Here is a 12,425-nt window from a genome sequence, read left to right on the forward strand (position 1 = left end):
CGTAGCCTATTTTTGAGGTACTATTTTAACTGCGTTTTTTTTTATTCATTTATAGGATTTAAACACTGCCGAACCATATTTCCTACAACATTGTTAACCAAAAGCCAGGACATGCACGATCCTGCTAGTTGTTGGGACCGGTGGCTAGCGTCCGAAGGAATGCCTAACGGCACCACTGCACGTAAAATTTAAAACATAGGGGGACCGATGGCTAAGGCGTATGTTGACGTAGAAATCTTAGTAGTAGGGTTCTATTATCGAATAGAAAACATTCGTTTTGAATCGACAGTAGATATCGCCGCTTATATATCAAAATTATTAGGTAACTAGTTACGAAAATGGATGCCATTTACTCTTTTTCTATATAACTGATAACAATCTAGTGTTATATCGTTTTCGATTTTTCGAAAAATACGTTCTAGACTTATAGGTATGCAAAAACCTGCTTCTAGGAACGCATAATTGAGGTATTTCTGAACTTCAGCTCTAACCTATATCTTCTGCTTTTCTGAGCATCTGCTCAATATTTAATAGACGTACCAAAACATATGTGCCATCAGACCCATCGGTCCTTTAGATTCAGTTTCTGTCTGACGGTTAATAAAAACGTTACATTGCATCCTATTTGCCGTACGTTGTTATTTATTTTCACCATTGAATATCGGCAAATGTAACCCATAGTTTGTAAGCAATATGAACTTTCGCCCATGGATATAGATGCGGAATTTTTGACAAGCACAAACAAGATCTAAGGCTGCTTTTCATACTCTCTCGTTTGCATTTGTGCAATGACTTAGTAGCATGTTGAACGTTTTCTGACCTGTCTAAGCATAGGTATAAGATACCCGCGTCATCATTGTGTTGAGTAGTATAAGTGACGACTAATCGGTAGTTTAGAATCATAACGAGTGAACAGCATATCAGACTATCAATTTCAGCGAGCGCGGCTCGACCAATAAAACTGTTTATAATAAATTATCAAAAAGTGATGAATCCGTCGTTCGTCAATTCGTTTATGTTATTAACAAATCAGTATAGCTGGTATTTTTTTTGGGTCGGGCTCACAGTCTTTTGCAGTTGCAATAAAGCTTGAGTAGTTAATAAAACTGTGTTGAAAGTTCAAATTCTAATCCGAAGCTGAGGATTCGATATAGTCGATCAGTATGCTGTTTCGTTTTGCGAGTACATGGTAAGAAGCCTTAGCTTTTGTATTTTTTGCTGGCCGCACTAGAAAGATTTTTGCTATTGTGTGATATTTCTTTTCTAAATTACTCTAAATTTTCTAAATTACTGAGTCCATGCTCCGATGTGCCAATTGCGCGTTTTTTCCTCTGTGGAATCCTCTGCTCATCTTTACCGGACTTTGTTCCAAACGAAAGACACCGTGTTCCATGATAGTACAACTTCGTTTAGACACGTTAACAAAGATAGTCTGCAATAATTTGTATCTTTCAGTAGCCTGTAAACTACAGCTATCGGCTTAGCTATTATTATTACAAATCTACGATTGATCGGCACTTGTCACCACTCTAAATCACAATACGAAAGTCTTGATTCGAGACCAGTACGTTTGTCGAATGACGCGAATTTTTAAAGCTATATGATAAATATCTGAAACATCATCTAGTTCGACTATTTGCCGCCGGTACCACAGGTGTCAAAAGTTCCATATTGCTGTAAAGAAAAAAAATAATACAAGATATCATCAGGTTCTAAGTTACTCATAGCAGTCATAAAATTACATACTTGCATCAAATTAATTTATTTATTCAAACGAATTTCCGTTTATTGAGAGCGACAAGACATACACACGAATACAACCGTGGTGGCGATAGTAAAATTCCAGTAACACAAAACACGTGGACTGCAAAGGATCGTCTTCTTTTTATTACCGTCCACTAATGTGTTTGATAGAAGACTTTGATATCACATTATATCAACACCATCTACACTATTACATACAGTTAAGCATATCTATGATAACAAATCATCACAGCAAAATTTACTTAGCAGCAAACATGAATGGTTCTCTGAAGGTATCAAAAATCATTTTCGCTTTCCGTTCCCCAATTCCCGGAATTACGGCGAGCTCTTCGACAGTAGCCTCTGCAATTTTTTTCAAAGAGCCAAAGTTTTCAAGAAGTTCAATAGCGTCCGGCTTATTAATCGATTTTATCGATGAAAGCGCAGTTACTGCGCGTGTGTAAGGATCCGCTGAAATATTAATGATGCATTATAGAGTGAAATACTTGTTCAAGGTAGCCAAAGTGACTTGTTTGCGCAACGCGGTACAAATTAAAATGCTTACGAAAACAACGACAATATCGTTTATAATGTCTATAGCAATACAGATTTAAGTATAGCTAGCCCTAACTGGACGCCAATTTTTTCAGATTTCAAGGCTCTAAAAATAAAAAAAGGGACGAAGTTTATTGATAAGTTTTCAGTGTCGTACCCAAAATCCAAAGTGAGTGCTATCATTACTAACACGTTACGCAGTAGGATATATGCAAGAAGATAAGATAGTGCAAAAAAGGCACAAGCAAGATTGGGCATAGCTTTGCACTAGCGTAGAAAAACATCGGCCTTTTCTAGGTGGACCCATAGGATTTGTTTCGCTCCTTTTTGCCGCTGGCCTATTTGCTTAATTTAATTCGTCGATGCTCATCATCACTACAAGTACCGCTGAATAGTCGAAGTGTGAAAGATCATAATTTTTTCTCGAAATCCAATTTTCGGACCCAATTCGATTTGTTGCATTTTGCGCAGCTCATTCCAGGGTCACACCCCAACGATCCAGAAAAAAATCAGCCAAATCCGGCCACTCTACGGGGTCGATTTGGACTGATTGAATACAAAGGTCTAGTTAGGCTAGATCGGTATATTAAAGAATATGCCGTAATATGCTTAGAGAATATGCTTAATACCTTAATACACCTCAAAACGAGCACGAAAGATAGAGAAAGTATAGTAGCTATTAGCTCATTAAGGCTTGTATTTTGTCATGACGAATACAAAGTGAAAATTTAACCTACCGGCAATCTTTTCTTTAATTAAGTCAGCAGGCTTGTGTTCAAGTAGTTTGTAATACTCGAGGTACTGCGCGATATCCTGAGGGGACCATCCGATCATCAGAGTTGAACGCGCCTGAAGCGCCATTCGGTTAATTTCACGTAAAACAGGTGGCGGATCCTGGTTATTAGTAATCAAATGCCCGAAAAAACACAATTAATTATGGTGATTGAGTATAACGTGGTAAGTATAATGAATAGATACCTGCTTGCGTATAAGTTAATATCCTACAAGAGACAATATTGGCAAAACAAAAAAGATTTCCCTCCAAGCATTGTGGTTATAGATCCAAAATTAAAAAAAGAATACATATGTAGAGAAAATCATTGCTTTACATTACTTACTCTGAAAAATCGGACAAAATAAAGGCACACTTGAGAAACCCAATCGTGGTTAACGTAGCTTTACCAGGTGTATTAGCTTTTTTTTTTTCAGTTTGATGCATAAATATTCTCTGTTTATTGGTTACATTTTTTCATTTTTCTTCTGCTAAGAGTTTTACATGACATTAAAAGTCCCCACCTTTGTCCTCAAAGTCCATTAATACAGGTCACAAGATGTTGTTTTTACATAAGGCGCTAAGGATGGCTATGCCGTATTACAAAAAACAACTCTTTTCTACACTTTTTCTCATTCACGTCTTATCGAGGTCAAAGGGCTACCGATAAAAATAGGAATAGGTGTACCATGTACAGCGAGGATTTTATGGGGGGAAGCATTTCATTAAGTAACGCATTCGTGGCATCCGAAGGTCGGGGTCAGAGGCAAAAACCAGGTAAGAGCAGTACTTCACAGTAGGTAACCAAACCCAAAAATGGGTCCGACTAGAAGAACTCGCTTTATTTGAGTTTTAAAATTAATCGAAAATCACCTCAGACTGTTACTAAATAAGCCTATCCCTTAGGTATGGAGCCTTTACTATATGCGAAAAAAATATCCTGGGTAGCGTCAGCACCTCTTTGAAAAGTGTCACGACTATTCATTGATCCAATGTTACAAATTTCAAACCGAAAAGTTAAGATGGTTACAGTATGTACACGCTAACCTTGATATCAACTTGGACTAAAAGAATCCGTATTGTAAAGTAGTTTTGAAGCTCATCTAGGCGCTTAACTATGTACTGAGGTTGCGTCTGATGATAGCGAAGAGAGAGAAATAAACAACAGGAACTCTGGCCAACAACGAAATCTGCCAGGAGATCGTTTCGGAACTCATAAGCCACCTGGTAACAAACAAAAATTAATAAATAGTTTATTCAGAACAGAGCATAACAATAGAAAAATGTCAGACGATGTCTGTAGGTGAATGAAAGGTAGACACCATTCAATGTCAGATATAGGCGTATTTGTCGCAAGAAAGTTGAATATATTTGATTTTGCTAGAAAGAGACATACAGTGCATGGCATATATATATATATATATATATGAATAATGTCTGCAGTTTTATCTAATAGAGAATAGCACCTATTATTCCCGTGGTAAGAAATCATTATTTCGCGTCAATATTCCTAACTTTGTCCTGTCTCTTCACTACATGATGTAAGCTGTCTCGCCAGAAAATAGGGAAGTTCGTTTCAAAGCTTTTCAATCATATTTACAGTTGTTGATTCATGTCGAAGGTAAGGCCACTAATCAAAACAATCTCATTGTCTCTTCAATAATATATAGAGAAATTAGGAAAATCTTTTTAGATTATAAAAAGATACAAAATCCCGCTTTGGTCTAAGGAAGTTCGTCATAGACAGACATACGTTCGAAGACTACTGGGAAGAAATTAATTCTAATTCTGGGCCTTTTCCAGAAAACTCGCTGGTAAGCCTTAGCAAATAGCTCAGTCGTAAGTGTATTATATTTTAACAATTATTTAGTATCCACATTATTGAGTAGATTCATCTTTAAAAGAAAGATTTCTAAATCACTAAACCTTTTTAATGAAAGTGAGTACTGGGTTGTTTCTCTGTCGAACGTGCACGAGAATATTCGAAGACTGGGTACCAGCTGTTGCAGTTGATGAAATGGAAGCTGGTTGGGCCTGCTCGCGGGACATTCTGCGTCTTGAATTGAATCAATATTCAGAATTAATTGATCAAGGGATTTATCGTTTTCAGTACGGACGCTTTTACGGTCAAGGTTAAATGAAATATTCAAAGAGGTTTCGTCTGGTGACTATTAAATGCTGTCTAGTTAAGTACGAACGAAACAAAGAAAAATATAATAATGTACCGCAAAGCACAGTAAAATGCCATAAGAACAATTTACTTATTAAAATATTCAACTTGATTTGGTGCGGACTAGTCGAATCAATTTACATCCGGTTGCATCCTGTGCGTCAGCCGGGTTAGATCGCTTTATAACGAATTACAATTACCGGAAACATTATTGTAAAACAAACAAACTTCGGATGGAACCCGGATTCAATCGTGTCAAACAAGATCGCCAAAATAAGATAGGTACTTTACATGAGGTAGGTACTTTGTCAGGAAGTGCTGCGTCTAATGTGTTGCTTTCTAATTCAGTGATCAAGGTAAATAGTCTGTTCTTGTTTTCAATTGGTTTATTCGTTTTTAAGAATTGAATTCGATACTCTGAGATGAGGCCCTATAGCCGCCTTTTTAACTCTAGAGATCTAAATTCAGAAGAACATTTAAAATGTTCTTGTGTACACATGGAAAAATACAAGATTACGCATAACGCAGTTGGAATTTAAAAAAAGCCTTGGTGAAGTAGAGAAAAAAAACTTAAGCTGCACCGTGCCTGTTAGAAACAACATTGCCTTTATAGATAAAAGGTCTCATAATAGAAAGACCCTATGTTGTATTAAACTGCTGATAATCGCTTTGGAAATTCAGCCGGTATACTGAAATAAATTGATCTTCTTGGCTCGTAAGTATGCAACACAGACATTGTTTACACCCACTGCTTTACACAGACAAACGTATAGCACAGATGAGTTGGCTGCCAACAAAGGCGTCGCTTTTATTCAATCTTGGCTGAAGCTATGTATGCACAGTACTTCGAGTTATTCTGTGGGTTCTTTATCGACAAAACTTTAGGGTATCGCACACCAGCCCCTCGTCGTGTATATAAATGAACTGAATCGCGATCAGATTTTATTACTTGTTTTAAATGCTATGTTTTTTGAAACTTCCACTCGAATTAAGTTAAGCTTAGTGAAACTACGCGCACACACTCCTAAATGATACTTTCTACAAGTGTTAAAAATATATGGATAAAACCAAAATTTTCAGGTGTAAAGTCGTGCTCAACTCTGCTCGAAACTTTCTCCTCGGAACTTACCCTCATTCTCTAAATAGTAAGTGGAGAATATAAATTGCTATACACGCTGTAAACTAGTAATTAAAGGAGGCAATATGCCCCCTATAGTTTTCAACAAATTTTCACCACTGTCACAGTGTAACTTGTAACTGTATGACTCGCGTCGCAGCTCTACGATAAGAGTAATCGGGATCTCGACCACTCTCAACGCATTTTCGCAACCGCACTGTCCCTCTTCCGCGGAATAAGACCTCTGGTGTATAAAACAACAAGACAAAGCTCAATATTTGTTTGCAAAGGTTCCGGTGCATTGAAGTCTTATTAAAATGATTACCACAAGAACATTTACGCTCTCAGAATTTTCAGTAACTGTGAGAAATTAAACTAGTGGGCTTTAGTATTGTACAATTCTGACTTGTTGGGTCTACTTACGTGATTACTTGTCGAATGGACCCATTCAGTGATTGTTTGGACGGCGCACGGTTTCTGTGTTGTGTCACGGTGGATGCTAGGCTAACTGTCTCGGGTAGAGCACTAAATACCGTGTTATTTCGTTAATTCGAGAATTTCTTCTACAAAGTTCTGTTCTTCATTTACATTTCGTGTCACGAAATTTGCCAGCATCGATTATGGCTGATCAAGGCGACCTTCCTCGCGCACTTAGGCTAGCCGTTTCACAGATTCAACCTGGGTCTGGACCCACAGAACCTATGACCGAACAGGTCAGTAATTTCAGGTGGCACCGTTAATGACTGCCGATCACTCGCGTTTCGACATTTTTTTTTATTATGGTGCAATGTTTAGAGAAATAAAGCGTTTAGAGCAGGGCAGGCGCATTTTACTAAGTCCTTACAGTTGGTTCACCATGTTGACCGAAGCAAAGGGGATCAAACCGAATTATCAGGTTTAAACATGAAAGCTCTTGTTTATAAACAAAAACAGGCAACATCAAAGTGTAATATGGTGGTATTGCATCTTGGTTATCCAGACTAAACTAGATTAAACTGGTCATGCTGTTTATTCCAGAGACTCTGTGAAGTCTTTATCATCAGTTTCTCTTGAAAAGAAATAATCAAGCTTCAAGCTACTTAATGATGGCGGACTTCGTTTTATTGAGAGGTTAATCCTAAACTGATAGGAATATTTGATACAATAATTACCTCCTCTTTTAATTTCCCCATTTTTTATTTAGCTTTACAGTAATGTCTGCCCCCTCTTTAGGCTCGAGTACCCATTCGAGCTCTATTCGAATGTGTTAAAATAATTTACTCATTGAGTATTTATGGTCTCTCCGTTTCTGGGTTGAGACACTGTTACACTTGTTAGCATTTTTCTGCAAACAATAGAAGGTTTCAATGATCGATTTCATATCTACAAATAACAAAGTGAAAATTGTATCACCTAAGTGTGAAGCAGCAAAATGGATACCAATTTGGTGTAAACGTAAGAGTAAGTCAATGTATATGAATGTTTGGGTAGCGAGGCAGCAGTATAAACTGGCATCGTTAATTTAATTTTGTTAAGTGTTGTTTCTTAAATGTTGTTTAATGTTGTTAAATGTTTGTTAAATGTTGTTTGAACTTTCTTTACGAGCCGCCAGTTCTGGATTCGTTTACGTCGCGGATAGTGGGATTATGTTCTCTGTTTGTTGGTTTCAAGGAGTCCGCGTTAAAGAGCTACCAGGGTCACATCTAAAACACCCGTGTTTATTGTTTACGATAACGCTGTAGATCCTAGGAGACAGTTTTTATACAATAACCATAGAGAGAATATTGAAGATTACTGGGCGTAAATGAAATAAAGATATCTGACTGGAAGACTAGATATAAATGCATAGAATTTGCGCTACTGATTTCGATTCATTTGTGGATCTATTTTGAAGGCACGTTTTTCGGTATGCCTTAATAAGCCCAGACAATAAAGATCGCAGCGGGCAGTACTAGCTAACAAAAAAATCTTTAGAGTGAACAATTTTGAGCGACCCATTGGAAAACTTACACTTTGAATTTTACCTGGATGTGTGGCCTTTCTCATACATTTCCTTATCTGGTCATATGAGCGCCTTACCGCAATCAGTGTGAGCGCACTACTGACGCTGACCCACGTATCAGACATCACAACTTAGCACGATAGCGAGGTTTTAATAGGACCATCCACTGGGAAGTATATTATGCCTTTCATATAATACTCGACACATACACTCCTGGGTTGTAACATTGAGAAGCTGAGGTAAATAAGATGCTAGGAGGGGAGGACTAGGAGGTATTTAATAGTAATCTCTATTAGTAAAGTTAGTTTATAGACGTTGGGCAAAGTACGACCTCTAAATGTTGCGCGCCTCATATTCTTAAAACAATAAAAATAGCAACTACTGCCACAAGAGGTAAAAATTAGCATAAGATCCTTAACGTTTCACTCAGTTTACTTAGAGCACGAATCAGCTGATGGATGGGCGTCGAAACAATCGATTATGTCATTATTTATCCTATCTTTTCAAATGATTTACGTTGCATGTGACAAAAATGACTGACTGAGCGTATAATTAATCCGTTTGTGCAGGACCGCGCCTGGTTGAACGAAGTACTGGGTGAGATGGCAGTACCACATTCTAATAATAACGACCCAGAGAGCGTAAATTCGGCTGAAGTGAAGGCTAAGACTGCTGCGGTCAAGGGAATAACATCGGTGCTCAGCGGTCTCGTTGATTTAATCAAAGATGAGCAGAAACCACATATCTTAGACGCTATCAAGAACGAACTGCAGCACATAGCAGACGACGGCGAGTTACTGGACAGGGCCGATGGTATAGCTAATTTAATTAATAATTTCTCATTCAGAGTTGGGTCATTGTGACATCAGGCAACATTGAGCGCAGAGGACAGTACTCTAGTTCCCATTAGATATTATATCTACGAAATTATATATAATGGGTAATATGCCGATCACGCAAGGTTTACGTACCATATATATAGAGCGCGGAAGTATAGTTAGAAACGACATGACTATATCGATTTATCGATGTATTGTATTCCTGTTTAACTGGACTTCCAGCTTAGAATTATTCCAATGGTTTCTCGGTTACGGTCATCACTCCCGAGCTTGATTTCGATATTCTCATTATAGGCACACAGTCGATTGGTACCGTGCTGTGCTGCTTCATAGTTGAAAGTTCAGAATTTTCCTTAATACAGTTATTTTAAGGAATGTGTTTATTAGTAAAGTGTTGACACTGTATCTATAAGAATATTTCAATAGTATTTATTAAGTAGATGTTTAGGCAGCATCGCACTACACGGTACTATAAACCATAATGCGGTAAGGCTTCCGTCGGGGTTAGAATTACAAACAAAAGGCTTAGCCTTAGGGTGTATAAAGAGATAAAAATTAACAATTTACTCGATGTGAAAATAAAAAGTTGGAGCAGTGGATCCGACTACTTGTAGCAAATTTGTTCGCGTGGAAGGTAATTATACAATTGATTCTTTCTACCTATTCAGCTGATCTTAGTCTCTGACCGTAATACAATAACACGGTTATAATAATCCAATAGGCTTGATGTGTTAATAATCATATGACAGATATTCATCATATTCTTTTAGCGAAGCAAAAGGTTGTACCTAACGACACTGACTTTATTACAGTTATTATTATTATTATTATTATTATTACGACAGTTAATTTTCTCTGACATCCAGATAAAGACCGTCGGAATGCTGTGGCTCCAATCTCCGCCCTTTTAATGACCGCGTGTGCCGATCATTCAGATCCTGGGTCGGTTTTAAACGATATGATAGCTCCTTTGTGCTCTATTTTGGCCGAATTGGCGCAAAATTCTCCTGAGTGCCAGCAGGCGGCACTCGAGTTAATCCCCAAATTAATCACCGTTGTTAAATCCGAGCGGGACACTGCTGCCAAAACTAAAGCTGTGTACGCTTTATCTGGTGAGTAGAAATGACATTTTTAGCTTTCTATAGTTATTTGCTCTGCAGTGTTCCAAATTTTTATCACGAACGTTTTAAAGTAACGAAATTGCACACGCGAACGGTCACCTTTCCTCTTGATATTTCAATTTTTCCATAGCTAATACAGATTACGCTAATATTTTCTGACCTACCAATGTTTTTTCAGCAATTCTACGTAGCAATCAAAGTTCGGCGGCTGCCTCTTACCTTCTACCAAATCCTGACGACGGAGAAATTGAAAACGATGCGTCAAACGAAGGCGCAGTAGACGTTTTGGTTAAACTCATTTGTGAACCGACCGAAGCGGATCCTGTTCGAATAAAAGCTGCATTTCTTCTAAGTTGCTTAGCTGAACAGCGGCACGACGTGAGACAACTGCTTAGCCGTCGCTACGAAACAGATATGAATCTATTGCGAGAGAAAAACTCCAATATACAGTAGGGCAACAATTTCATACGAAATACAAATCATTTATATGCTTGCATGTTGCATGCTGACTATAGGATCGCAGTAACCTAAACTACAGTTCTCTTACAATACTTCTAAATACAAGGCAGCTTAGGCATGTACAGCCACATACCGTTTAGAACCGCTTGAAAAATTAGTGGTTAGTAGTATCATTTTCACACTCACTATCCGGCAGCGCTCTTATTGTACCATAATCAGACCGTACGCATAATGCCAACAGAATTCATTAAATCCTATTGCTAAGAAAATAGGCATTTATCATGACTGATTTATATTGAATTTTTCAGAGAACTGGTAGATCAGATTCTACAGCGAATCTACACAGAGGAGCGTGAGGCAGGAAAAGCACCTCTACCAATAGGAATGTAGGCATGAATAATATGTGTATACACGTGTTACCAACATTCAAACCGTCGTCGTTATTCAAATTTAGAATACAGGTCTTATTGAAGTATTATACAATGAAGCCTATTAAGATATGACACGTGTTAGCTCACATCTGAGTATCGTATGGTTTTCTTCGAGACAATGAAAGTTGTTGCCATGCGTACCAATTAATCGACTGTCGATGTATACAACCATGTCACTTGAAAAATGTTGGGATGGTGCTGTGCTTCGGCCGAACATATTGGTTTCTCATGATTTCTAATGATATAACGCAAAGTTTTACTTTGTACAGTTGATATGTAATATAATTGTGAATAAAATCGCTGCGTCGTGGAGTAAAAAGCAATGTGCCTTTATTAGCCACTTTGGATGTTATTAACTGTCAGGTCGTTGTATTAGTTGAATTTTGGCTCTTAATTTTGCGAAAGTAATGCACATACGTTCGTGTAGTTTTTTTAAATAATAAAAAAAAATTTAAATAATTTTTAACAGCATTGTCTACAAAAAAAAAATATATATACACATTAATATGTCATCATGGTTTATAATTATAATACATATCCGGCATGTAAGCGCGCGAACTAAGGGCGGCCCTTATTGCGTCAATAAACAAGTTGTCAGCAATATGACAACGATAAACGTTTTTGATAGCATCATATCAAAAATTCTCACACAAATACTAGTTTTTTATTTCTTTCGAACAACACTCCGTAAAAACATTGGTGACTCTTTCGGGCCAAGAGACTTATCTGCGCTGCATCTGAATGCAACGCTACGACTTAACTGATCCTACGGCTAAAAGAACAAAGCTAAAAACAAACTTCGCTTCAAGGGTACGGTATATTGTCCCTGCTTTGTACCAATTTTGACTAACAATGAACACAGGCAAGGAACACGGCGACGATAATGCTAGCTATTAAGGATGTATATATATATATTATATTTAATAATATATAATTTATTTAAAATTATTATAAATTATATTATTATTATTAGAAAAATTACTTTAAATTATAATATAATTTATATATTATAATTTATTTTTATTTTAATGATAATATATAGGAGCTATTAAGAAAATACAATTTTACATGAACTTAGAATTTTGAAAATATTTCAAAAAACATACCACGAATTATAATTTGCCATGATGACAATACTTTGCTTTTGTATATTGGGTTATTAATAAAATTGCTATGCTAGCTTATTGCTTCTCTTCTCTCAGTTTTAGTTGTTATAAATGTCAATGTGATACTCTTC

At 37.1% G+C, this 12,425-nt stretch overlaps 3 protein-coding genes across 4 annotated transcripts in view; 2 read left to right on the forward strand and 1 right to left on the reverse strand.

Moving 5' to 3' along the window:
- The window catches only part of LOC111262192 (uncharacterized), a 60,234-nt gene extending 58,634 nt beyond the window's left edge, over positions 1-1,600 (forward strand). The window contains exon 16 of the mRNA XM_022836268.2: positions 56-1,600. Coding sequence (XP_022692003.1) covers positions 56-97 — 42 coding nt within the window. The 3' untranslated portion in view covers positions 98-1,600. The remainder of the gene's footprint in view (positions 1-55) is intronic.
- Positions 1,601-1,735: 135 nt separating this feature from the next.
- On the reverse strand, positions 1,736-6,902 carry Ercc1 (DNA excision repair protein Ercc1). The gene is made up of 5 exons (XM_022836279.2): positions 6,781-6,902; positions 4,997-5,126; positions 4,118-4,294; positions 3,036-3,192; positions 1,736-2,214 (listed from the first exon to the last, which is right to left on the reverse strand). Exons 2-5 carry the CDS (start codon positions 5,117-5,119, stop codon positions 2,003-2,005), a joined length of 669 nt encoding a protein of 222 aa, XP_022692014.1. The 5' UTR covers positions 5,120-5,126; positions 6,781-6,902; the 3' UTR covers positions 1,736-2,002.
- LOC111262194 (uncharacterized) lies at positions 6,902-11,507 on the forward strand. Of its 2 annotated transcripts, none has more exons than XM_022836271.2 (5): positions 6,902-7,070; positions 8,908-9,151; positions 10,044-10,289; positions 10,477-10,747; positions 11,066-11,507. In XM_022836271.2, exons 1-5 carry the CDS (start codon positions 6,978-6,980, stop codon positions 11,145-11,147), a joined length of 936 nt encoding a protein of 311 aa, XP_022692006.1. In that variant the 5' UTR covers positions 6,902-6,977; the 3' UTR covers positions 11,148-11,507. The 2 variants fall into 2 exon arrangements, with proteins under 2 accessions (XP_022692006.1, XP_086825114.1); XM_086968988.1 differs by lacking the exon at positions 6,902-7,070 and adding an exon at positions 7,701-7,797.
- The last annotated feature ends 918 nt before the right edge of the window (positions 11,508-12,425 follow it).

The sequence above is a fragment of the Varroa jacobsoni genome, unplaced genomic scaffold, assembly GCF_002532875.2.
Source record: "Varroa jacobsoni isolate VJ856 unplaced genomic scaffold, vjacob_1.0 scaffold_634, whole genome shotgun sequence".
Lineage (NCBI taxonomy): Eukaryota > Metazoa > Arthropoda > Arachnida > Mesostigmata > Varroidae > Varroa > Varroa jacobsoni.

What these genes read in the sequence shown, in the direction of transcription:
- LOC111262194 (XM_022836271.2), top strand. Translation starts at nt 6,978, where the DNA reads ATGGCTGATCAAGGCGACCTTCCTCGCGCACTTAGGCTAGCCGTTTCA. An exon ending in AGCTGTGTACGCTTTATCTG is followed by an intron (nt 10,290 to 10,476) that starts GTGAGTAGAAAT and finishes ATGTTTTTTCAG; the next exon opens with CAATTCTACGTAGCAATCAA. An exon ending in GAGAAAAACTCCAATATACA is followed by an intron (nt 10,748 to 11,065) that starts GTAGGGCAACAA and finishes TGAATTTTTCAG; the next exon opens with AGAACTGGTAGATCAGATTC.
- Ercc1 (XM_022836279.2), bottom strand. Translation starts at nt 5,119, where the DNA reads ATGTCCCGCGAGCAGGCCCAACCAGCTTCCATTTCATCAACTGCAACA. An exon ending in TACTCACTTTCATTAAAAAG is followed by an intron (nt 4,295 to 4,996) that starts GTTTAGTGATTT and finishes GTTTGTTACCAG; the next exon opens with GTGGCTTATGAGTTCCGAAA. An exon ending in TAGTCCAAGTTGATATCAAG is followed by an intron (nt 3,193 to 4,117) that starts GTTAGCGTGTAC and finishes ACTAATAACCAG; the next exon opens with GATCCGCCACCTGTTTTACG.